The following is a 23334-nucleotide window of genomic DNA, read 5'->3' as shown; positions in this document are numbered from 1 at the left end:
ATGAAAATATTAATAGTCAATCAGACAGGGCCGGGCCCTTAAAAGAGACTATACAAAAGATAAGCTACCCTACAACTGTGGGAGGGACAGATGCTCCTGCTGTGAGCCAGACCTAAAGGCCAAACAAATGCTAAAAGAGTAGCACCTGGGATTGATATTCTAACTAGGTATCCATCACCTGGAAAGACCCAAGTGAGTCACTAGCCCAACCCCCAACAAAAAAAGACCCTGTCCCATATTCAAGCACGCTTGCTACATGTTTTGCTTTCCCATTTGATACTAGATTTAATCAGTTTTACCCGAGCCGTTAATGGTGCTTGTAATCCCATTGGTTGACCATAGTTTTGTCCCACCTCCTCCCCACCTAAGCGAGTCTCCATTCTCTCCACTTTAGCCCCAAAAGGTTTTGCACTATAAAAGTCCCTGGAAGAGACAGCTTCCCGGGGAATTACCCGCTTGGGCCCCCTCCTGTCCTTCTTGGACAGGAGCTTTCTTTCTCTCAATAAATATATTCTGCTCATAACCTCCGTTTCTTCCTAAAATTCATTCTTTGGTGTTAGAGAACACAAACTCATACAGGTCAGGTGGGGAGATCGTCTTTCCCCATGTCATTTGGAGGTTCCCTGTATGATTTGGAGGTCGCCCACCCGAGATCAGTTTTTCTCCCTGTATCAGGTTCAGGGAAGAGAATATATGAAACCCTTAAGTAGACTATTTTGCCTTAAGTTATTTTATAAAATTATGTGATTCCAGTAAAAATAAAAATGAAAAACACCAGCAACATATTTTTGGAAATGAGACAAACCAATTCCAAAATTAAAATCAGCGTAAAATAGCTAGAAATTTCCTAAAAATAGAGTGATAAAGAGAAAGTTATGCTCCTTTCATTCTTTATTTTAAATTTGCAATAACTAAAACAGCATGACAAAGTACATAACAAAGGCAATTTATACCCTAGTAAGCACACAAGGGGCTGATTTTTTTACATTATTATTGTTTCCATTTTTAATCTAAAACTAACAAATTGTTTAACGCTATATAATTTATTTTATATCAGTGAAAAAAGCACAGTTAAGAACTGCATATAAATGTGTCTTTTGCAATTTGTGGAAGCCACTTCAGCAGTGGCTTTTTCCTGAAATAGGGCTGAATAAAATGAATAACGTGTGCAGAGTCAGGGAGAGATGTGATTAGATCAAATTTCCTTTTCACGAAGGAGGATAGTCAGGCTATGATATCCAGAGGAGTAATTAACTTCTAAAGGTATGTTAGCAGAAAAATAAAACTGAAAGGTAATGAGAATGAAATTGTAATTTGTTTAAGAAAAATTGCCTGTCAGGAAATAAAATGAATAATTCCGAGTCACAGTCCAAGCCACTATCTAATTAGTGATTTGGAATTTAGTTATTTTCATTGAAATTCAGAGGGGTAAATATCAATGGAGATTTTTTACAAAAAGGTGACAACAGCTTTAAAAAATACATGAAGTACAGAGCTCAGGGATTCTTTATACAGCAGGCCAAATACTCCATAAGTGATTTGCACTATGCTCCCTTGTATTTGAGCCAATTATTTTATATGGCACTTCTTCGCTTCTATCAGACTGGATGCATTAGGGTAAACCTGAACGATATAGAAGGAGGAGTTTGGACTCCTATTGTTTTGTTTTACTTTTGCATCTGCTCCCCATTTGCATAAGTGGGGGGCTTATTTTTAGTAAGGAACTAAAGCTGTACCTTGGTATGCTGTAAACTTATGGCAGTTCATTATCGGACTGAAGCGCAAGTTTTCTGCAAACACTTTGGAACGGCTTTCCCCTGTCTATTTGTCAACATGCTGCAGGGCTGGTTGAATGTCTAATGCGTGTGTCTAAACTGACAGGCCAGGGCCTGCTGCATTGTGGTAATTTTTTGACTGTTTCGTTATTATAATTTTAGACCGATCTTGTTGCTATTTGAAATCTCCATGTGATAGTTCTGGGTAAATATCTGGTTTGTCTTCTAATATAACTGTAGGAAATACTCGAAAAGTACTTTCAGAACACTTGTAAAACTTGTGTCTGTTACATACAGTACCATATGGACACATTGATGATGACAGAGAGATGATGGACAGATTGGTGTCTACTAGGTAGAGGATAGATAGATTGCTATCTACTTTTCCACAATATCAGCTTTCCTTGGAAAGTCCTCAGATTTTTATGTGACACCAATAAATGTGCATTCCTGTCAAAACACAATAGAATCAAAATCTCAAGTATTTTCCTAAATCTAGGAAGGCTTGAATGAAGTTGGCTAGCCATCAGCTTCCATGAAATTCTCCCAGCGTCATGGCCCTTGTCGCAAGTGAGGCTGCAGCAGTCAGAATGATGAGCTCTAATTAGATGTTCTCTTTCCTGAGAAACCTAGCATTGAATGGAAGGGCAGGAGCCCCGGGCAGGAAACTGAGCCTTTGCCAATGGGACACTGTAGAGAATATCTGCTGGCCGCTTTCCCAGGACTGAGTTATACTTGAATTAGAACAAAATTGATTTGCTAATAAGAAGTCTCTATATTCTTCTCTATAGTTGCTACTTTGTCCTATTTATTAAAAGCTATAGGTTTTTGTCCAATTTTCGGAGATGTAACTTACAGCAAAACCCACAGATTAAATATGCACCTCGCTTATTCCAACAGCAGTGAGGGTGTTGCGCCATCCCTGACTGCTCAGCCTTCCCTTCTCCCTAATAGTTTCCCTAGTTCCGTTTGTCAGACAGTCGCCAGTCTTCTCTCTGTTTCTCTCCCTATAACCAGAGTATAACTTCCAAGATAGTTATTCAGAGTTTGGAAAAGCGGGATCATTTTGGTTTTGGGAAACATATTGATGATAAGAATTTCTAAATCTCCCAGCCTTTCTCTGTCTCGTTCCTCTGTGTTCACTCCTCCATCTCTCAGTAATTAGAAATCACTGCATAGGATAAGCTTAGGATTCAAATGCTGTCCTTTTCATCTTATTGGCTTATTCATAAATTTTATACTTTTGCAAGGTCAAAGTGTACTATTCTCTGAAGGCAAAAAATAAAAGAAAGAAATAGAATAAAAAGTATCTACTCTCTTCTGTCAAGGTCCTGAGATTCATGTGGGCCTTTGAGAAAGAAACTAAGAATTATGGCAGAAATGACATAAACGATTTATAGAGACATTTTGGAATACTTAGAACTCCTGGAGATTGTGTTATAGATTCAGTATTGCTTGACCAAGTACAGTAATGAGCCTTCATAGCCTCCCTATGATCACATGACTCTTTCTAGCCAATGAGGTGTCTAAGGAAGTGATGTCAGGCACTTGCAAAATGACTCTCTAGAGATTTCTTAACAGTAAGTCATCAGTATTTCCTTCATGCACAGCTGGAATACAGATCCTTCCTCATGATGTGCTACTGATGGCACCGTCTCCATGAGACTTGTGATCCCCAAATGATCTCGAGAAGCAGGGTAGCTCTCTGAGAAGTTGTATCTTCACTCAAGACTGGCTAGTGCCTGAAAAGTTTCTTCTGTATTGGAAAAGTTATTTATTTTGAGTTTATATTTTGCAACAGGTCGAGATCCCAACTTAAACCAGTATGGGGCATTTATGATCTTTTTATACAAAATTGTTTTTCCTTTCAATGTATTTGGTTTGCTCTTAGATTGGAAAGCATCTTATTGAATTCTCTACACTGCATCTGTGCTTATACATCCTGATATAGAAAAAAAATGATACAATAAAGCACATTGTTTGCTGTAAAAATTCTTTGTGTTCTCTTTCTTACATAAAAATATCAGTTTTTGTTGTTCCACTTCACTCACAATCATCCTGGGAGGTGAATAGAGTGCTTTGGCCTTTACTAATATTGAGTACAAATGCGAGCATGACATTCCCTGTGATCTGTGTGCAGGCTTCCTCAGGACACTGGGACTGGAGCATCACTCCTGAGAGCTTCGCTGCTCTGCCTGACCTAGGAAAATAATGCATTCCCAAGAAAGGACAAAATATGCAAAGTATCTAGAGAAAGTAAAAAAAAGTGAGAAAGACATAGGCTGTGACATTGACTGATCCAGTTTTGCTTGATTCCCAATTGCTGCTGTAGTCTGAAAGCACCCAGTGCAGTCAATCAGTGTTTTCTTGTTCCCCCAGGTTTAATATTTAAGTCTGGAGAAGAACACAATTTTTAATGGTAATAGTACAAGATTTTTCTCAGTCTCTCTCTCAGTAACATAAACTTTCTAGAGAAGTGTATGATCATGTTCTGTTCAACACTTGTCTCAGAGGATCTCTAACAGAACAGGACTGTTTCGAGTCTTGGGGACATATTAGTAGGTACAGGAGGGCCTCTGGCCTTGTCCCTTTCTTGTGGCTACCCATTACAGTGACTCTGTGCTGGATCTCTCTTCCAGGAATCACCCAGAGAGAAAGCAATGTAGAAGAGGTGGGAGGAAGGCAGAAGAGAACTGAGTGCACCTGGGGCAGGTCTGCTGGAGCCTGTGCTACACTGACACTTTGCTCACTGCCAGGTGGCCCTCTCGTGTGTGTACACCAACCCTTTGACTGCCCCTGAAAGCCTCTACAGAAAGGTGATAGCACACAATGACTGTCTCCAGGCACAAGTTTGAAGAGGAAATCCAAATTGGAATGCAGAGACCGCAGAAACATTTTTTAAATTAGAATTCATAAAACATTCTTAGTTATATATTTTGGATTCATTTCATCATACACAACAGCATTTACCACAAGTTGTGTATATCATTTAGAAACTGAGACATTGTCTAACACAGATTGTTACTTCCTAGAGGAAGGACTACCCTCCTTCAGTCCACAGTATTTTGTGCTTACCTATTTTAAGCTATACATTGTGCCTTCTAATAAAATACGTACCTGGACTTTTCAAAAACCCAAAAGCATTTGGAAAGGTCACAGGGTTTCTAGTCAGTCTCACCCCCATCCAGTCCATCACCATCCACAAGCACGGAGAAGCTGAGGTGCATGCCAAGGCGAATACCCCAGACACCATGCCCTTCCATCCTTCCATCCCCACTCTCCTGGGTCACCAGGGTCAGGAGAAGAAGGAGCCTGGAGCCAAGCTTTTTTCTGTATTGTCTTCTACAGATCATTGTTAAAGGCTTAAGAAGACACTAGTATCTCATATTTGACCCTCCTCAGTTCATTCACCTCTAGGTTACATGCTCCAGAAAACTAGCTATTTTTTTTCCATAATAAAGGGAAAATACTTTATTTTCTTTCTGCTCTTTACCATGTAACAAAATTCTAAGCCTGCACTTTCTAGTCTGACCTTTAATGCATAAAGGGAAATGTTTTATGTTTCAGAAAAATTAAAAGATTTCTTCTCTTAATAAGCAGTTTTTCTTTATTAGTGTTTTTTAACCTGTCAAAACATTTAATTTAGAGCAATAAAAAGTGAATGCTCTGTCCTTAGTTGAGTGAATTTTCCTTCACATTAACATAACGAATCAGAAGGGCAAAGTTCATTGAGAATGAAATGGATTAACTTTATATATTGAATACATGCTCCTTATTACATCAATAACAAATAAAAGGCTCTGGAAAATTGATAGAATCTAGGTGGCTATATGAGGAACTATATAAATGTGAAAATTTGGAGAGGGTTGCTATAAATGGGAACAGTAGGATGAATTATCCAGGAGGAGTGCCATTAAATAAATAAATTGGGGAGATAAAAATCTGAGAAAGCAAACAAGGATTAAGAACATCTTGCAGAAGTCATAAAAGGAAATAGAAAACTATTATTTTAAAGTGCCAGAGTAGGATGTGTTATTGCAATTTTAAAAGACAGAAAGTATGTAAATTTTGGTGGCAATTTTTGTGGTGCCAGCTCCTCATAAAATTTTTTAACAGCTTCTCAAGTTGTATAAGCTAACTCGTAATGAAAATATAATAAATTAATAAAGAATATCACTTCCATTTTCACATCTATTATAGAGTGTAACTATGCAACATTTTCAGTTGAGACTATGTTAACAGTCTTTATTACTTATTAAAAGTGGGTACACTTGACTATGATCCTAATTACAAAGATGAAGTATGAATCCACAATTTGAACAGTAAAGTACATTATCAACTGTGGTGTACTGCTCTACATATCATCTAGTTATTTCAAAAAAAAAAAGAAAAAAGTGAATGTGGTGGTTCTAAGAATTTAACTAAACTAGATAATTTTTCCACTTCCACAATAGCCTAATTAATCAAATTAGAACATCTATTTATGTAAGCATATATAATTACTCTATGAATCACTGAGAAGTCCTAATAAATATAAATGACAGTTATTTGGTATCTTATAATTTCACAACGTAAGATGACTATGAACATAAAGGGAGGTTTTTTGTGAGTTTAACCTAAAGAATTCAAATACTGGCCACTTCAACGCGCATCTCGGTGTGTGTAGCACCCTCATTTTTCTTCCTGGGCGACGAGATCCGGTAGCCAGAAATCCAACATGTCGATTCTCAAGATGCATGCCCGAGAGATCTTTGACTCTCGTGGGAACCCCACTGTGGAAGTTGACCTCTACACCTCCAAAGGTCTCTTCCGAGCTGCTGTGCCCAGTGGGGCCTCCACTGGCATCTACGAGGCCCTAGAGCTACGTGACAATGACAAGACCCGCTACCTGGGCAAGGGTGTGTCAAAGGCTGTTGAGCACATCAATAAAACTATTGCACCTGCCCTGCTTAGCAAGAAACTGAATGTCGTGGAGCAGGAGAAGATTGATAAGCTGATGATCGAGATGGATGGGACTGAAAACAAATCCAAGTTCGGAGCGAACGCCATCCTGGGAGTGTCTCTCGCAGTGTGCAAGGCCGGCGCCGTGGAGAAGGGGGTGCCCCTGTACCGCCATATCGCCGACCTGGCAGGCAACCCCGAGGTCATCTTGCCTGTGCCTGCCTTCAACGTGATCAACGGTGGCTCGCACGCTGGCAATAAGCTGGCTACGCAGGAGTTCATGATCTTGCCTGTGGGCGCGGCCAGCTTCAAGGAAGCCATGTGTACCGGGGCTGAGGTCTACCACAACCTGAAGAACGTCATCAAGGAGAAGTACGGCAAGGACGCCACCAACGTGGACGATGAGGGTGGCTTCGCACCCAGCATCCTGGAGAATAAGGAAGCCCTGGAGTTGCTGAAGACTGCCATTGGGAAGGCCGGCTACTCGGACAAGGTGGTCATCGGTATGGACGTGGCTGCATCCGAGTTCTTCAGGTCTGGGAAGTATGACCTGGACTTCAAGTCTCCTGACGACCCCAGTAGGTACATCTCACCCGACCAGCTGGGCGACCTCTACAAGTCCTTCATCAAGGACTACCCAGTGGTGTCCATTGAGGACCCCTTCGACCAGGATGACTGGGGCGCCTGGCAGAAGTTCACGGCCAGTGCTGGCATCCAGGTGGTGGGCGACGACCTCACAGTGACCAACCCCAAGCGTATCGCCAAGGCCGTGAATGAGAAGGCCTGCAACTGCTTGCTGCTCAAAGTCAACCAGATCGGCTCAGTGACCGAGTCCCTGCAGGCGTGCAAGCTGGCACAGTCCAACGGCTGGGGCGTCATGGTGTCCCACCGGTCCGGGGAGACGGAAGACACCTTCATTGCTGACCTGGTGGTGGGACTCAGCACTGGACAGATCAAGACTGGCGCACCTTGCCGATCCGAGCGCCTGGCCAAGTACAATCAGATCCTCAGAATCGAGGAGGAGCTGGGTAGCAAGGCCAAGTTCGCCGGCCGGAACTTCAGAAACCCCCTGAGCAAATAGGCTGCGGCAGGCCAGAGCCTGGGCCTCAGGCCCAGGTAGTTAGGTCCCCTCCTGCCACTGCTTCTGTAGATGCCATCAGGGCCACCCGGAGCCCTTGACCCCAGCTGTGATCGTCATGCTTGTCACCTTGTGTCCCACCACATCTGGAGGGAGTCCTGTGTGCGCCTCAGGCCAGGTTCCCAGTGGTTCTGTTGTGAAATAAACCCCAGCGCCCAGGAAAAAAAAAAAAAAAAGAATTCAAACACTTTCTCAATTACCCACAATTTTCATATTCCTTTTAAAACTTCAAATTAATCTTTTAAGATTTTCATAAAATTCAAATCCTATGCAAAAACAGTGCTTATTCAGACTTCAGTCACTTCCATCTTCATTACTTTGTCAAGATATATGGCACTAGAGAATATCAAAATATGTTCCACAGTGTTGAAGAAACAGTGCCTAAATTTATTCCATGCATAAGGAAATCACAGGAAAGAAGAGTAAGCACCATTGTGTTAGCTGCATGAGGTCATGAAAGATTGAAAGTCTCCCTTCAGTCAATACATTTTTTGCTCATACAACTACTTTGGTATGAATGTTCTTGCTTTGTGAGATCCTTGAACTTAATTAGTCAATATTTTAAATCCACCCTTGAATGTATTCCAACAGTGACACTACATGACTGAAACAAGGAAACAGAGCTCATTTTCATCAATGTGGCTGGACCAGTGATTCCAGTGAGATAATGGCTCAGCTGTCGTTTCTCTTCCTTGTTATCTAATAGAAAGGATGAGTATAATATGCAGCAAGAAGTACAAGAGGAGCAAGAAGTTAAATGACTAACAAACTTTAAACTACATCTGTTGAATACTGAAAAAGAAAGAAATGAGAAATAACAGTGTCACTGATAAAATTTTGAAGAAATTCTAAACATTCTATTTACAAGCATTTAAAGGAGGATTTGTTGGACAACAGATTCAGTGTTGAGTGACATTTTTGAGCGACGATTCTCATTAATAGATGATGACCATTAAAAACATATGTGAAGGATCCCATAAAGCCAAAGATATGAGAGAATAATGAATGGAGAAAATAATCTTTAATTCCTTTTGTGTTTGTTTTCAATCTACAAGAGGTGTGGTATCAAAAAGAAGAGACATAAACGGGACGAGGCAGTCAATCCCTCTTATAGCACCGGAGCCCAGCTTTCACCAAAAGTTACCAGTGAAAGAACAGAAGTGAAAAGCCAAAACAGTGTACTAGTGTTCCCTTAAGTCGTGGCTATGAGAATTCATAGTAAATGTAGAAGGCTAGAGAAACGCGGAGTCTGAGCTACAGAATATTCTGTGTTGGGTCGCGAACCAAAGATGTCGTGTTGGATGTATCATGGCATTTTATTTACGTCATGTGATTCATTACGTCTGTGTCCAGTTTTGCTTCCTCAATTGCTGCTTAGGGAAAAAATCATTAAAAATATAGAAGTTATAAAAATCGTTTTCATAAAGACAGCACTACTGAAAGGAAGTAGAGACACAAAATGTATGTGGTTCACATGTGTGCATGTAACCTGTGGAAAAATAAACTGAAATTTTGTTTGGAATTTCAGTCTTTTCTCTGAAGGCACATGTGGCTTTTCAAAGAAACAGTACATTCCATTTAATGGGGTACTCACTACTCACTGGAGAATTCAAACATCTCAGTTTTAGCCAATTTTAAGTTACTTAACTTTTCTAGTATTTTAATTCCCTCCAATTGAACCATGGAGGATATTTTAGCCTTTTGAAAAGATTTTAAGCGTACTTTTCTCTTGAACAATTTAATGCAAAATGTTCTCAGAAAGTGTTTTGCGTAATTTGAAAAATATTTAGACAGTTATTCTTACTCATTCTTTTTTCTTTACACTCCAAATGCACTTAAGATTGTTTAATCCAGTTGGAATATTATCACCTACTTTCATTCCAAGTTTTGGAATGAAACTTTTCATTTCATGACAAGTTTCAAATTCATTTCTTTTCCATAGTGATTCTCAGCCAGTTGGATGTTCCCTCCCTGTCACTTGAAACCCAACACTGAATTAACCTCTTAGGAAAGAAACGGTACTTGCCTGGCTTTTGAACATGTGTCTAGAACAGGACTTCGACTTATAGACATTGCTTTCACTTTACTTTAATTTTCTTTTTATTTTCATGACAGTAAAATTTTTTGGAGAGTACAATCAAGATAGTGTATTAATAGAAATAACATTAATAGAAGTTTGATCACAAATGATAATAGTCATAATAAGGACCTCTCTCACCAAAGGCATTCCACAGAGAGATAACAGCACAATAAATAAATTCTCATTTGTCACACAAGAAATAATACGAAATCGTGATACAAAAATTGTGGCATTATAAATGTTCTAAAATGCAAGCAAAAATATAAGATCATGCACAGGAGACAAAAGCTAAAAGTGAATAGTTGTAGCAAAACAAAAATAATGCAGAAGATAAAAATGTTCAAGTATTAGGAGGAAAGAAGGAGAGATTAAAACAGAATGGTTTCAAAAGAAAACAGGTATATTTACTACCCTAGGAGGGACACTGGCATAGCTGTGCACTAACACTCCACACTATTTGAATACACACTGCTAACCATTCAAAGGACAGAATCCATTCCCTTGAATCACATCACATGTTACAAAATTGGAAGGGAATCACTTTCCCCTCATAGGAAGTAGATTACAATATTGTAGAATAAACACTCTCGAGGTCAGACCAGCGTGTAGCGTGCAATAAAAGGGACCTGGGAGTCTGGAAACACTGACTTTAGTCCTGTGTATATCATTGTGAAAAATTCATTTCGACCATCAGCTCGGATACCTTCCTGAAGATGCTTCCCAATGCTAAGATAGAATTGCACTTCGTTCTTTAATTTTGCTGTTAGAGGTGAGCTATTGGAGCTAGCAGACACTAATAAAAGCAATAATTAAAACATAGTTAAATATGTTAAGGTTAATGTTTTAAAGTATGGCAAAATAAGTTGGGTCACTTAATGGAACTAAGAATTGTATAATGCATTAGTGAGGTTGTTTGCAGAGCATAGTTATTCTACCCCAACTTAACTAGTCTAGGCAGTACCTTTATCTTTGTGGTTGAATATATATCAGACTTAAACAATGGCTAGTTTCTACATGAACAGGAGAGACGTGTTTGTCATGGGAGTAAAAAAATAAAATTTGTTTGTTAAATTACACATAAATATAAGGTACAAATGTATTTTTAAAATACAGATTAAAATAATCACACTTGCATTGTGTACATACGAAAATACAGTATTTAATATTCAATATACACAGACACATTTATGATAAATGCAACTATTTGGCAGAGCCAGTTCTTTCAGGGTTTTTCCTGTTCCCTATTTCCATACATGGAAACAAAACTGCTTTGTAGAAATCCCCTAGCTCTGGCGAACGTCTTGAAGCAGCTTGTTAATCTCAGCCACAAGCTCACTGGCATCCATGAGTTCATGCTTCCCGTCGTTGAGGTGGTTGAGCACATTATCAAAATCGTCTTCTTCATAATTTTCAGGGATCTCCTCCATGGCTGGCAGCCACTTGGAAGAAGGCTGCACACTGGAGTGAGTTCCAAGGGGTGCCCCAGGGCTGGTGGTGGGATTCTGAAAGTGTGTGCTGGCTGCCCACGCTGCCACCCCTTGTGGGTATCCTGCAGTTTTAGCCGGCACCGGTGGTGGCTTCCGGCGCTCCAAAGAGTTGGACGGATCCACCTCACTACACTCAGCATATGTGTCCAGGGAGGGGGGCAGGAGGCGCTGGAACACGCTGCTCATTTCTGAGAGCAGGGAGGAGGTGCTGGTGTCCCCTGTGTCCTCATCATTTGGCGAGTCCTTCCCAAAGGTGGAGAAACTCTTTTTCTTCTCCCCAGTTTCTGCATGCTGGCCGTCATCCTCAAGATTAGGGTGGGGATGCTGCTGCTGAGGCTGGGCTGGGAATTCTTCCCCTGGAATGAACATGTTGCTCCTATAATCAGAGGAGGGAGAGTGCAGCGGTGGCATCCAGCACTGGTCAGAGTGTCCCAGGACTCTGCATTCTTCTGTGCACAGCCTCATGGCTGCGCTCGGGGAAAGCAATGAGGATTCGTTACTGTATTTACAGGACTCAGGACCATGAGAAACATAATCTCGCTTTTATTAAATACATTGAGACCAGGGTAGACTGATGGCAGGGTGCTAACTTGCTACTGGACACACGAGGTGGGCTACAAGCATGGCTTCAATTTGAATACTAGAGTTAGTTATGGACCTCCTTAAGTCTGATCTGCTGCTATATTTTTTGTTCACTGAATAAAGAAGAGGTTAGTGAGTCTCTTAGGGATATTCTTCCAGTCTCAAAGGGTCTAGTTTTTTTCTAGTGAGAAACTGGATTGATAACTTATGCATGAAAAGAACTAACAAAATAAAAAGTTAACTTTTTCTGTATTTAGGACAGGGTCTACAGGGTTTTCAAGGTCTCACTACACAGACTGGAGTCATAGTGATGCTCCTGTTATCAGCCTCCCAAGCGCTAGGATTACAGGTGTGCGCCACCATGCCCAGTCTCAATCGTCCTCTCGGCATGCCCCTGAGCTGGGGCCAGCACAGCATGCTGGGGATCGAACCCAGCCTGCACTCTGCCTAAGCAGGTGCTTTAATCTGCTGAGCTATCTGGCTGGCCCTAAAAATTTAATTTTTCAAAAATATAATTCTAAAGTGAAACACTTGACTTGGAACTGACACCAGTAAGCCTTTAGAACATCTGTGCAGCTTGCTTGACATGACACTCTACCTGTCTCGCTTTAATGGAGGTATTAGAAATATAAGTAGTTGTCAAGTAATTATACTTGTTTAATCTCTCATAAAGGTTTTATAAGTCATTTGTTGACTTATTCTGCAAAATACCATGGAAAGTTTCCTTAGCTATTAAAATACTTGGAGCCAGGGATATAGCTCAGTAGAATAAGTGTTTTCCTGGCAAGCTCAAGGGCCTGAATTCAATCCCTGGTACAAAAAAAAAAAAAAAAAAAAAAAAAAAAACTATTAAAGAACTATTAAACATCTGAAGTCACATATCATTAAGTGTTGTCTTAAAAACTTTAAATTCATTAATATTGAAATCATAAGAAAATCATCAAAAAGGGAATAATATGAAAAATCATTAGTTAGTTCTCCCAGATGTTCTGATATTCTGTTGGAATATGAGTGGCCATATTTATAGAAAATGAAAGATATAAGAAAAGCAGAAAAGAAAAAAACTCATCATTGGCAAATACAGTAACTAAACCACATGAAAACCAAGAAATGCAAATATATAAAATATATTTCACAAGCGATTTATTTCAAGAAAACCTAAGACTTCTCAGCATTATGATTTCATTTTAGAAGAACAGAATTTAGAAATCGCAAGGTAATTTTCTTAGATCTGAAAGGAAATTGGACTCACACTAGCCCCATTTTCTGTTTGAATTAAATTTTTAGATTTGGCTACTTGAGAACAATTTCCTTTCCTCCCAAATTGCTGTTTAGAGGCTGACCCTAGAGTACTGCTCCCTGCGGTGCCCACTCAACTGTGCTCCCACCTAAAGAAGCATCTGCTTAGAGGGAGGATGCGCTGGCAGTTTTTGAATGAAAAGTGATGCAAGAACAGTTACATTTCAGATGGGGAAAAATAATGGTTTTCGTTTCAGGGTCTAGAAATCACCACACTCTATGGCTGGAACCTGCAAGATACTTCTATTCTGAAATCCTTCAGGTCCTCAAGTTTTGATGGGAAAGAGAGAAATTAGAGGGACAAAAAGTGAGAGCAAATGATGTGAGAAGAACAAAGTTGCACAGCTCGGGCAGCTACAATGCAAAAGAAGAGTGGGAAAATGCAGAGAAACACATGAACACCAGCCCTGTGTGAGTCAAGGTGGAAAAAGAATGAACATACAGAATCACTTTGTAATATGCTATAAATGAAGATTAATTTTTGAAAAAGCAAGTCTGATTTAAGAATAAAAGCAGGACTGTCTTGTCTTCATGCATTATTACTACTTAGAAATGTTAACCAACTGCCATTTTTCACCATGTAATGTGGACAGTTTCAAAAAGAGTTGAAAGCACTGAGACATTAAAATAGAAATGAAATTTTCTCAACAGTGAAGTAACCATTATAGTGTTAATGACTTGTTTTTTAATTACTGGGTCTCTGAAACTGAAAAGGATACCTGTACATGCTATCTTACTCTCATCCTGTCAGAAGGGAACAGACCTGCTGACACTTCATTTGTTTTCCTGGTCTTTACCTCTGCGGTTCATACTTAGGAAGAACTTTATTGTGCACTTGTTTATTGGATTGGCTGTGTTTTGCTTTATGGCTTAAAGAGAATGATATATTTTTTTCCAGAACCAGAGATTGAACTCAGGCCCTTGTGCTTGCCAGGGAAGTGCTTATTCCACTGAACCATCTCCCCTGCCCTGAGAATGGTATTGGTTAAGAGAACTTGTACTGTAACGTCAAGTAACTCGGTAGTGTCCCAAATTTTCTAATCAAGGAAATTATGGGGCCAAAGAGGAAAGTGACCGATGATGTAGAGTGTGCCTAAGGAGTCACATGGAGAGAAAACATTCTCTCAGGGTTTCAGAGAGAGCACATGGGCCAAGCAATGACCGTGAGTCATCCACATGGCTGACACTAACAAAGGTTCTACAGTCTGAGGTACAGGATCTCAGGATAAATCCTGAGGGGATTTCACTGACCTTTTCAGACCCAAAAGCTACAACTCTTGTTACATAGGTCCTGCTTTACCTTGGTCTTAAACATCCAGCAGAAAAATATAAAAACGAAATATAAGAAGTAAAACCATGCTGTTATGTTGAGCTGTGGGGGACTCAGGTCAACAATTTCTGTCAGTCAAGTGGAAGACCCAATACTATTATTGCTGACCCAATACTATTATGGGCTACTGGACTCTTTTAGATTATTTTGCTGAGTTTACACACCTATAATATTCAAATAACAGAACTTAACAAAAAAAGGGGATACAGATGAATGTCCATTTTGTATCTATGTATTCAAAGTGGGTAGGATAGATATAGTTACATTCTCTTAATGAATAGAGGGATTTGTTCTAATGGTGTTTGAAAATAGGATATCATGTCCACATCTTGTACAGCAATTAACCACTAGGAAGAATGTATGCAATGTGTTAATTATTGAAACTGTCCTACCAATTCGGTTTGAAACTGTCTCATTGCTATTTGTTTCTCAATAAAATTATGGAAAAAAGAAGAAATTTATACAGGATACTGAGAATTCTGAATATGATCAGGTTTGCCAGATACCTGAATATAATGAACATATAACCAGCAATAAACATAATAACACACACAGACACACACAAATAACAACACAGTCTACACACATAATTCCACATATAATCCAATCTGGTAGTTCATGCTCAAAAATAATTTCAGTCATATGAATTATTTCTAAAGGGTGCATGCTATTTACAATTAATCATAATAAGGAAGTAGTCCATTAGTTATAAAGCAACTAAATTTAAATGAAATATAGTAAGAAAATAAGAAAAAGAGATGAAGAAAGACTAATGGAGAGAAAGAAAACCAATGGAGAGAGGAAAGTGGTACAGAGGAAGCATTTCTTGCAATTTCATTGATATTCTCAATCTGTTCCCTGGAGATTCAGCTGTTAGAAAACAATCTCAGTGCATACATAATTCAGCACCACAAGTGTTGCATCCCACACCCCAGGGAACAGGAGTTGTTAGCAAACAGCAGAGTTTCCTGTTACTCTCTGAAAGCTCTGGGGCTGGCTGAGCTTCCTCTGAAACTCAACGCTATATAAATTCTATATAAATTCTTCAACGCTATAGCACTGTGACTTTTGTCCCTGTCTTGCAGCTTAAAGGTGAAGCATGAAGTGGAAGATAGAATGCCAGAAGAAAAATTCATGCTTAACTTCTGTCAAGTCACCCGTCATGGAGTCACCAATCAGCTCTCTACTAAGGTCCCACCCTTTGTGAAGCACTGACACCACCTCCATGGGTCATGAGCTAAATCCAAGTGTAACAAATGACATTTTTATGCCATTTAAAGGGCCAGTTTAGATGATGCCAAGGAATATCAATACAAGGTAAGTGAGTGAAGGTATACGCAGACATCATCAAAGAAAGAGGAATAGGAAATAATTCGAGCGATGAATAGTTTTTATTTCCAAAGTGAAAAAAAATAATTTTTCAGGTGGGAAGACAGGAAAGAGCTAAGCAATGCTGTTTTGGGAAGTGATGCCTCTACCTGTGGTGCAGACTCAAACATGGCAAAACTGGGACTTGATAAGTTATGAGTGGATTTTGCTGGGCTCTGAGTACCAAAATAAAAAACTTTGTTCTTTGCTGCTGAGCAACAAGTTATGCATTGATTTTTTTAAGCCAAAAAGAAGAAAAAAATTAAAATGTTCTGAGAAGGTTGTTTAAGCTGCATGAAGGAAAGATTTGACAGTGGGAAGGAGCATTGGAGAGGGGCTCCCAACACGGATGATCCATCCACCCATGGAAGAAAGGCTAGGGCACTTGCCATGAGGACAGAGAATCTAGAGTTAAAGAAGAACCTTTGAAGTAAGTACTTATAGAAGGAAAATGAAGAAAAGGGGATGAGTTCAGCAAGAAGCAGTATTACAAAAACAAAGTCAAATGACTTCATAAATCATTCTTGGTGCCACAAGATAGAGAAGGTGATTTTGTGAGCATAACACTTCATGTTATAGTTCAATGTTGGATGACTAAGAAAGAGGACAGCAGATAAACATGAACCAACAGACAAAAATATGCACTAATTTTATGGCTCAGTATGTAGTATATCTATGTGGGAATTAAAGCAGTGAATAACCAGAAATGACCCTCCTGGCAAACAAAGAACACCACGTTGTCTATATTGGTTCACAGACTAACACTAAAAACAAGTTGAAATATGATGCTTGCGTTCTAAAATAGACATGTTTGAGAGAAATCTGTCCTGAACTTTGTTAATGGCATTCAGATGTGGACTTACATATTTTCCTACTCAGCAAATGTCCTAGAACTATAGGTTCATGAAGGACAGGTTTTATATTTTGATGCATACATTGCCAGGATAAATGTCAAACTACAATGTTAGTAAGCAATCATCAGAATAGTGCTGACAATTAAGGCATCTTTATTCCTCTATCAATAATTAGTTATGCACATGGCAGTCTATGCTGCCTCAGTATCAATATATTTTCTGGGCTGCTGGTGATCTGCTGGTGCTCTGTGCTTACAGCTCAGCAACCATGAAGAAACAAGTGGCTTGTAGCACAAGGTTACACACCAGGAAAATAACTTTTCTCCCACTGCTTTGGATTAAGCATGACTGGGTAAATATAAAAAGATTGTAAAGGATCATCCACATGTTAGTGGAGTTGGAATGTTAATATGAAAGTAAGCCCCTTCCAAAAAAAATGTGACGTGACTGGAACATAATGTCACTTGCTACACTACACTTACTGTTTCCCAGTTCATCTTTTTTTATCTGTGGTTTCCTCAATGTCTTCATTCCTAATATTTACTAGTAATACTATTGTCTAGATCAAGTACTAGATAACGCTCCTGCTAGCAGGGGGTAGAGTGTGTGCTTAACATGCACGAGGCTCTGGGTTCAATCTTCAGTTTCAAAATGAATTAAATAAGTCATAAATAATTTTAAGAACATACAATAAGAAAATGGATTCATCACAAGCTATTAGAATTCTGTGATATCAGAATTCAAAAGGGTTCAAGTGTTCTAGAGGCCAGTAAGTCTTTAGGTTATTGGTAAGAAGATATGATACCTACTTAATTAAAAAAGAAATGCCTGTTGTTCCATGTATTTCACAGATTAGTGTTTAAGAGTATGGAGATTGGTACAAGTCTCACCTCTACCTTGAACAAACTGCCTGATTTGGGGTGTATTTTGTAATCTTAATAAGCAGGCTTCAATTTTCAAATCTGAAAAGTATGAACACTTTTGTTAAATATCACCTCTACAAGTGGTTGACTCTCACGGCAAAGTCTTCGGAGAAGTAATGTAGAGAAAACAACTCTGTAGAAAGCTAGGGATGTATCCCAGTGGTTAAAGCTCTTATATAGCACCCATCAGGCCCTGGGCTCTACCCACAGGGTCATACAAAAGAAAGAAAGGAAAGAAATGGAAGAAAAAGAGAGGAAGAGATGGAGGAAGACAGCAGGGAGTGGAGTAAGGAGAACAGAGCAGGAGAGAAAGGGAGGATGGAGAGAGGGAACCGGCTCCCCTTGGACCTGAAATCCTTAAACTGGCCCCAGAGCAAGCTCTGAGTCATCACTGCTGACCCCTCCTGTTACTGTGGCTACTGCCACTCTATGACCAGTGGGACTTAAAAGAACTCTAATTTCTGCTTATTGATTTTCATGGATTTCTATAACACCTCCATATTTCTTTTCTCTTACTAACTATATTGGCAAAATAGATGTTAGGCAGAACTAAAATGGGCACTAGAATGTTTTTCTGTCTCTTTTTTCATTTATCGGACAGCAGGCATTTAATCCACAGGTAAGGAATTCAGAGACATATTTAGCTAAAGGGGCATTTCTACAGGCCTAAGGGTTGACTCAAAATTATAGTCCTTAGTAACAGAGTTGCTATAGTGACACAGTCAGTATTTACTGAGTTGGTTCAGTAAGTTTCTGCTGCAAAATTAGAGGAAAGGAATCCTAAGGAAAATATGGTTCAAAACTTAATAGAATTTCCTTCATTTAACTGTGTGCTTATAAATTCCCCTGGGATTCCTGCCTCTCTTCTATTACAGTGCAGACGTTAAAGTGAACAGTGGGGAGAAATATTCCATCCTCACCACCTACACGGTGCATTCTTTCTCTTATTTTTAGGGCTTAAAGTGCACCCTTTCGCATGTATTTCAGGCTCTGACTTTGTGCATTGGTTCCCATCACAGGAAAAGCACACTCCAAATTATAGTCCATTTCACCACTCTTCACCAAAACAGGCTCCCGGAGTAAGAATATCCACCCAGTAATTTCACAGAATTGCTCAGAGTGTCCTGTGGCAATGCTGGATGTGGTAGAAAGAGCCAGAAAGTGGTCTGGTTTCTGTCCTCTCCTTTCATACTTATGCCATCACTATCAACTACTTGCTATGCATTTCAAGTGAATAATTTTACAGTATTTCACTTTTGTATTCATTGGTAACAGTGTGCAGACTACAAATCTTTATTGCAAAGGATGAATAAAGAAGAAATAGAAGCTTGGGTGAAATTGTTCATTTTGCTAGAATTGTAGTAGATCTGAGCATAAAGATTCACTATTATTGTCCTCTTACCTGCTGGAATTCTTCCATCTGTCAGAAACAGGTCACTGAATCCTTCACCCAGCAGCCTGTCTATCGGAGAATCTCGCCCCAAATCATAATCACTGTCTCCTGCTTCACTGTCACCACGGCCACTGTCTTTCAAGCTAAATTTGTCCATGTCTTGAAGGGCATATCTAGAAAGATCGATCAGGGAAAATATCATTTTTACACTTGAGCATTACTGGGAGACTGAATGGGTGAAACAAGGGTAATTCATACCGATGGCTCCTGGAGTATTTGTTTCCTCGAAAACTTGGCCTTGGCTGATACTGCCCCTGGTGCAACATTGAAAGGAGCTGTGAGACCTGCTGGAAACCAAACAGACAGAGCTGATTCCTGTAGACACACCCCCAAGTACTCCCTGCCACGTGCACAGAGCTGAGGTTCCTTGGGATTTTATACTGAGTAACTGAACATATTACATCCCTTTCAAAGATTCCCATAGGCAGGACCATGGCAGGCCATGCAGTCCAATGTCACATGTACCTGGAGTGTGTCCTGAGAGGTAGGCATGATGACACAACTACCTTTTCTTCTTTGAATAAAAAGATTATCTTTCAAATAACAGATTGAATTATTTTACAATGCAGAGTCATCAGTTATAAAATATGTAAAATAAGCTATAAAATTCATTGCAATACATCTACTTAAAATGACATCAGAAAATTTTCCAAACTTGCACAAAAAAGACATGCATTCAGATAGGAATCTGGGGGCCTCGGTGTTTATTTTTCAGTAGAGACCAAAACAATGAAAATAAAATAAGTCCCTTCACATCTGGGAGTTCCAGGATCTTAATTTTGCAGTTCCAGGGATATGCATCAGCCCCTTTGGACTACCACACTTGTTCTTCAATGCAATGCATATTACTTGCAAGTAAATTATATAAGATGTCATGGAAACAGTGTGCTGGTAAGGTATGCACACTTGCTACATGAAAACCTGTAAGCTTGACCTTATTTAATTTACATATTAATGCTTAGTAATAGCAATGCTCAGGAACTAATACATACAACAGACATTGTCAGTGAATTGATGCTGGTCATGATCTTACCTCAACAGCAGGAGTGGCATGAGTGAGCTCCAATGAGAAATTCTCTGGCACGTGGTTCGATGAGATTGTCACCAAACTGTTGAGTGACTGGTGACTGTTGTGACTCTGTCGGCTGCCCATTTGCCCTCTTTCTAAGGTTGGAGATGAAGATGGGGATGATCTGTGATGAGATCTGATGGGCAGAGTGCCATTGATGGTGGGCACCAACGTGATGTCCCCTTTGTGGATCTGCCTGGATGGTCTTTTCGGGTGGTGCTGGTAAGTAGATTCGGCCACCCTGCAGTTGTAGGACCTCGTGTCTTTTTTTTCCCGGTTATATCTTGTTGCAAATAGCACCATGATAACCAACAGCACTGCACAAATTGCTCCCAAGGAAATAATTATAATCATGGAGACATCCAAGGATGCCTGACTTACTAAAGTCATTGCTGTGCTTGTCACAGATTCTGCATATTCGAAGACCATGCACTTCAGGAGGACTTTGGTATGCAGCTGAGGATTGCCTTTGTCCTGGATGATTATTGAGAGCTCCCATTCCATGTGGGGCACCGAGTCCATGCTCACGTTGGTATGGATATCACAGGATCGTGGATCAATCAGGAAGATGCTCTCTTCATTACCTGCTACTATGGAGCAGCTGAGTTCAGCATTTACTCCAGAGTCTCTATCAATTGCCCTTATTCTTGTGACATGAAAGCCACTTTCAGCCCCTTTGGGGATGGAGACTTCTGCAGTATTATTGTGTAGCACAGGCCCTACGACCACAGGAACATTGTCGTTTTCATCAATGATGGTCAGCACAACAGTGGTGTTGCTTGCAAGTTGCTTTGGACTCCCTCCATCTCTTGCTTCTACCACAAAAGTGATCTGATTCACTTCCTCGTAGTCAAAGATTCTGAGGGCATAGATGGCTCCATTAGATGGATCAATGGTCACATATGTAGTGATGGAACTTTCCAGAATAAAAGTCTCCAAAATGGTGTATGTCACTTGCCCATTTTCTCCAAGATCAGGATCTGTGGCTGTCACTGTGGTGATATATGCCCCTGGAGAGTTGTTCTCTGAGATCACAAACTCATAGCGGCTTCTCTGGAAGCGGGGTGGATTGTCATTAACATCATTGATTTGAACAGTAAAATGTTTCACTGAAGAGAGACTGGGTGTCCCCTTGTCCTCAGCAATGACAGTCAAGCTATATTCAGATCTCTTTTCTCTATCCAGTGTAGCATTGGTCAAGATTAAATAATTGTTTTCATAGGTCTGCTGGAGTTTAAAGTGACCGTGTCCATGAAGCTTACAAACTATTTCTCCATTCAGCCCAGAATCTTTGTCCTGTACCCTGACCAATGCAACAAATGTATCAATAGGATCCCCTTCAAAAATATAAGATATTTCTTCTTTCCCGGGGGACATGAGGTTTATGTTAATTTCAGGTTTATTGTCATTAACATCCACCACATTGATTATAATTTTGCAATGAGCTGGGATTGAATTTGGCCCCAAATCTTGAGCTTGCACATCAATCTCATAGGACTTAGTGATTTCATAATCCACTGGCTTGAACAGGGTCAAGTGTCCTCTTTCTGAATCAATTTTAAAAGTCTCTATAATCTTAGGAGACACATGACTGCTGAAAGAATATACAATTTTCCCATTAGCGCCCTCATCTGGATCAGTGGCATTCAGATCCAAGAGTAAAGTGCCAACAGGAGAGTTTTCTAAGAGTTGTATTATATAAGACTGCTGCTCAAAAGCAGGGCTGTTATCATTGGAGTCCGAAATGCTTATTTTCAGTAGGGATGAGCCAGACCTCTGAGGCACGCCCATGTCAGAGGCAGTGAGCTGGAGCTCATAGCTTGACTTCAGCTCCCGGTCTAACTCTCTGACCACTATGAGTTCTGCGTACTTGGCTCCATCCGTCCTGGTCCGAACCTCGATATTAAAAAAATCATTGGCAGAGAGGGAGTACGTGTGGAGGGAATTTTCCCCAACATCTGGATCCAATGCACTGTCCAGAGGAATACGCGTCCCAACTGCTGCACTCTCGGATATCTCAATGGGTATGAGAGATCTCGAAAACTGGGGAGAATTGTCATTAATATCCAGCACTTCAACTTCAATATGGAAAAGCTGCAGATGCTCTGTGGGTAGAGTGATCACATCAAACTCTATGGAACAGTTCAAGTTTTTCTGGCATAGTTGCTCGCGGTCGATCGTAGCCCCTATGCTGATCTCCCCGGTGTTCTCATTCACCACGAGTAGAGAATGTCCCCTTTGCATGGCTCGAAAGCGAACGGCAGAAGGATTAGGGAGCTTCAGTAAAACATCAGCCACATCCTCTGATAGTCTGGCAATTACTGATCCAACCCTCTGTTCCTCATAAATCCTGTATTTCAAATTCTTGCCCAGTACATCGTGGTTGAAAGATGCTATTAGCAGTGCAAAAACAAATCTAAAGTGCATTTTAGTATTCATGGGGTGCATTGGTCAATCTCTGAGATTCCCCTAGCAGAACAAGTTAAAACAGCAAAGCAATTCCCTCAACTTCCTTTGGCAACTTAAAGCTAAGCGACATTTGGCACTTGAAACTTGAAAGCGTCTCTTAACACAGCACAGCAATTAATAGCTCGCAAACTTTTGTCTCATACACACCGTGTCTCGACTTCCCGCTATCGGCCCTCCCGAAGTCCAGTCCTTGCGTGGGTTTGGCCGCCGTCCTCTCCAGCCAAGCGGCCAGTGTCACCTCTGCGAGGTCCGCGTTCTCGTTGGAATCCGTCTGTAGCGGGCAGCCGGAGTCTGCAGCGTGCCTTTCCGGAGCGATTCTTTCTCCCTTTCTCTGCTCCGCTGCAGACTAAACACCCGTGATTGCTGACTCCGGTCTAAAAATCTGTACAACTTCACTTCAACTCAGACAAAGCTCTTGCCCGGCGTGTGTTGAATCGCTTCCAGCCAATCAGCGCGCTTCCAAATCAAAAGCTGCTGGAGTCATCGCAGAAGGGAGGGCGCGAGAGGAGGGAGAGGAGGGGAGCAAGGAGCAGGCGGGGGCCCGGGAAGCAAGGGCGGGGGAGGGG

The 23334-nt window shown here is 40.4% G+C and overlaps 1 protein-coding gene and 1 pseudogene across 4 annotated transcripts; one reads left to right on the top strand and one right to left on the bottom strand.

Moving 5' to 3' along the window:
* Positions 1 to 6433: 6433 nt before the first annotated feature.
* LOC101591210 lies at positions 6434 to 7931 on the top strand (annotated as a pseudogene). Its single transcript, XR_002818605.1, has one exon. The product of XR_002818605.1 is annotated as an alpha-enolase pseudogene (transcript).
* A 2005-nt stretch (positions 7932 to 9936) lies between these two features.
* Positions 9937 to 23156, bottom strand: Pcdh18 (protocadherin 18). 3 transcript variants are annotated; one of them, XM_004643642.2, is made up of 4 exons: positions 20264 to 23156; positions 19429 to 19514; positions 19180 to 19343; positions 9937 to 11888 (listed from the first exon to the last, which is right to left on the bottom strand). In XM_004643642.2, exons 1-4 carry the CDS (start codon positions 22745 to 22747, stop codon positions 11218 to 11220), a joined length of 3405 nt encoding a protein of 1134 aa, XP_004643699.1. In that variant the 5' UTR covers positions 22748 to 23156; the 3' UTR covers positions 9937 to 11217. The 3 variants fall into 3 exon arrangements, with proteins under 3 accessions (XP_004643699.1, XP_004643698.1, XP_023559558.1); XM_004643641.2 differs by having other exon boundaries at positions 11069 to 11888; positions 19429 to 19517; XM_023703790.1 differs by having other exon boundaries at positions 11505 to 11797; positions 19429 to 19517; positions 20264 to 23128.
* Between the last annotated feature and the right edge of the window lie 178 nt (positions 23157 to 23334).

This window comes from Octodon degus, unplaced genomic scaffold (assembly GCF_000260255.1).
Source record: "Octodon degus isolate 3935 unplaced genomic scaffold, OctDeg1.0 scaffold00180, whole genome shotgun sequence".
NCBI classification, from domain to species: Eukaryota; Metazoa; Chordata; class Mammalia; order Rodentia; family Octodontidae; genus Octodon; species Octodon degus.
This window is presented reverse-complemented; position numbering and strand designations above follow the sequence as displayed.

Coding starts and splice junctions, on each gene's coding strand:
- Pcdh18 (XM_004643641.2), bottom strand. CDS start 22,747: ATGCACCCCATGAATACTAAAATGCACTTTAGATTTGTTTTTGCACTG. Junction 19,344..19,428: donor AAATACTCCAGGAGCCATCG/GTATGAATTACC, acceptor CGATCTTTCTAG/ATATGCCCTTCAAGACATGG. Junction 11,889..19,179: donor AGATGGAAGAATTCCAGCAG/GTAAGAGGACAA, acceptor CCCCGAGCGCAG/CCATGAGGCTGTGCACAGAA.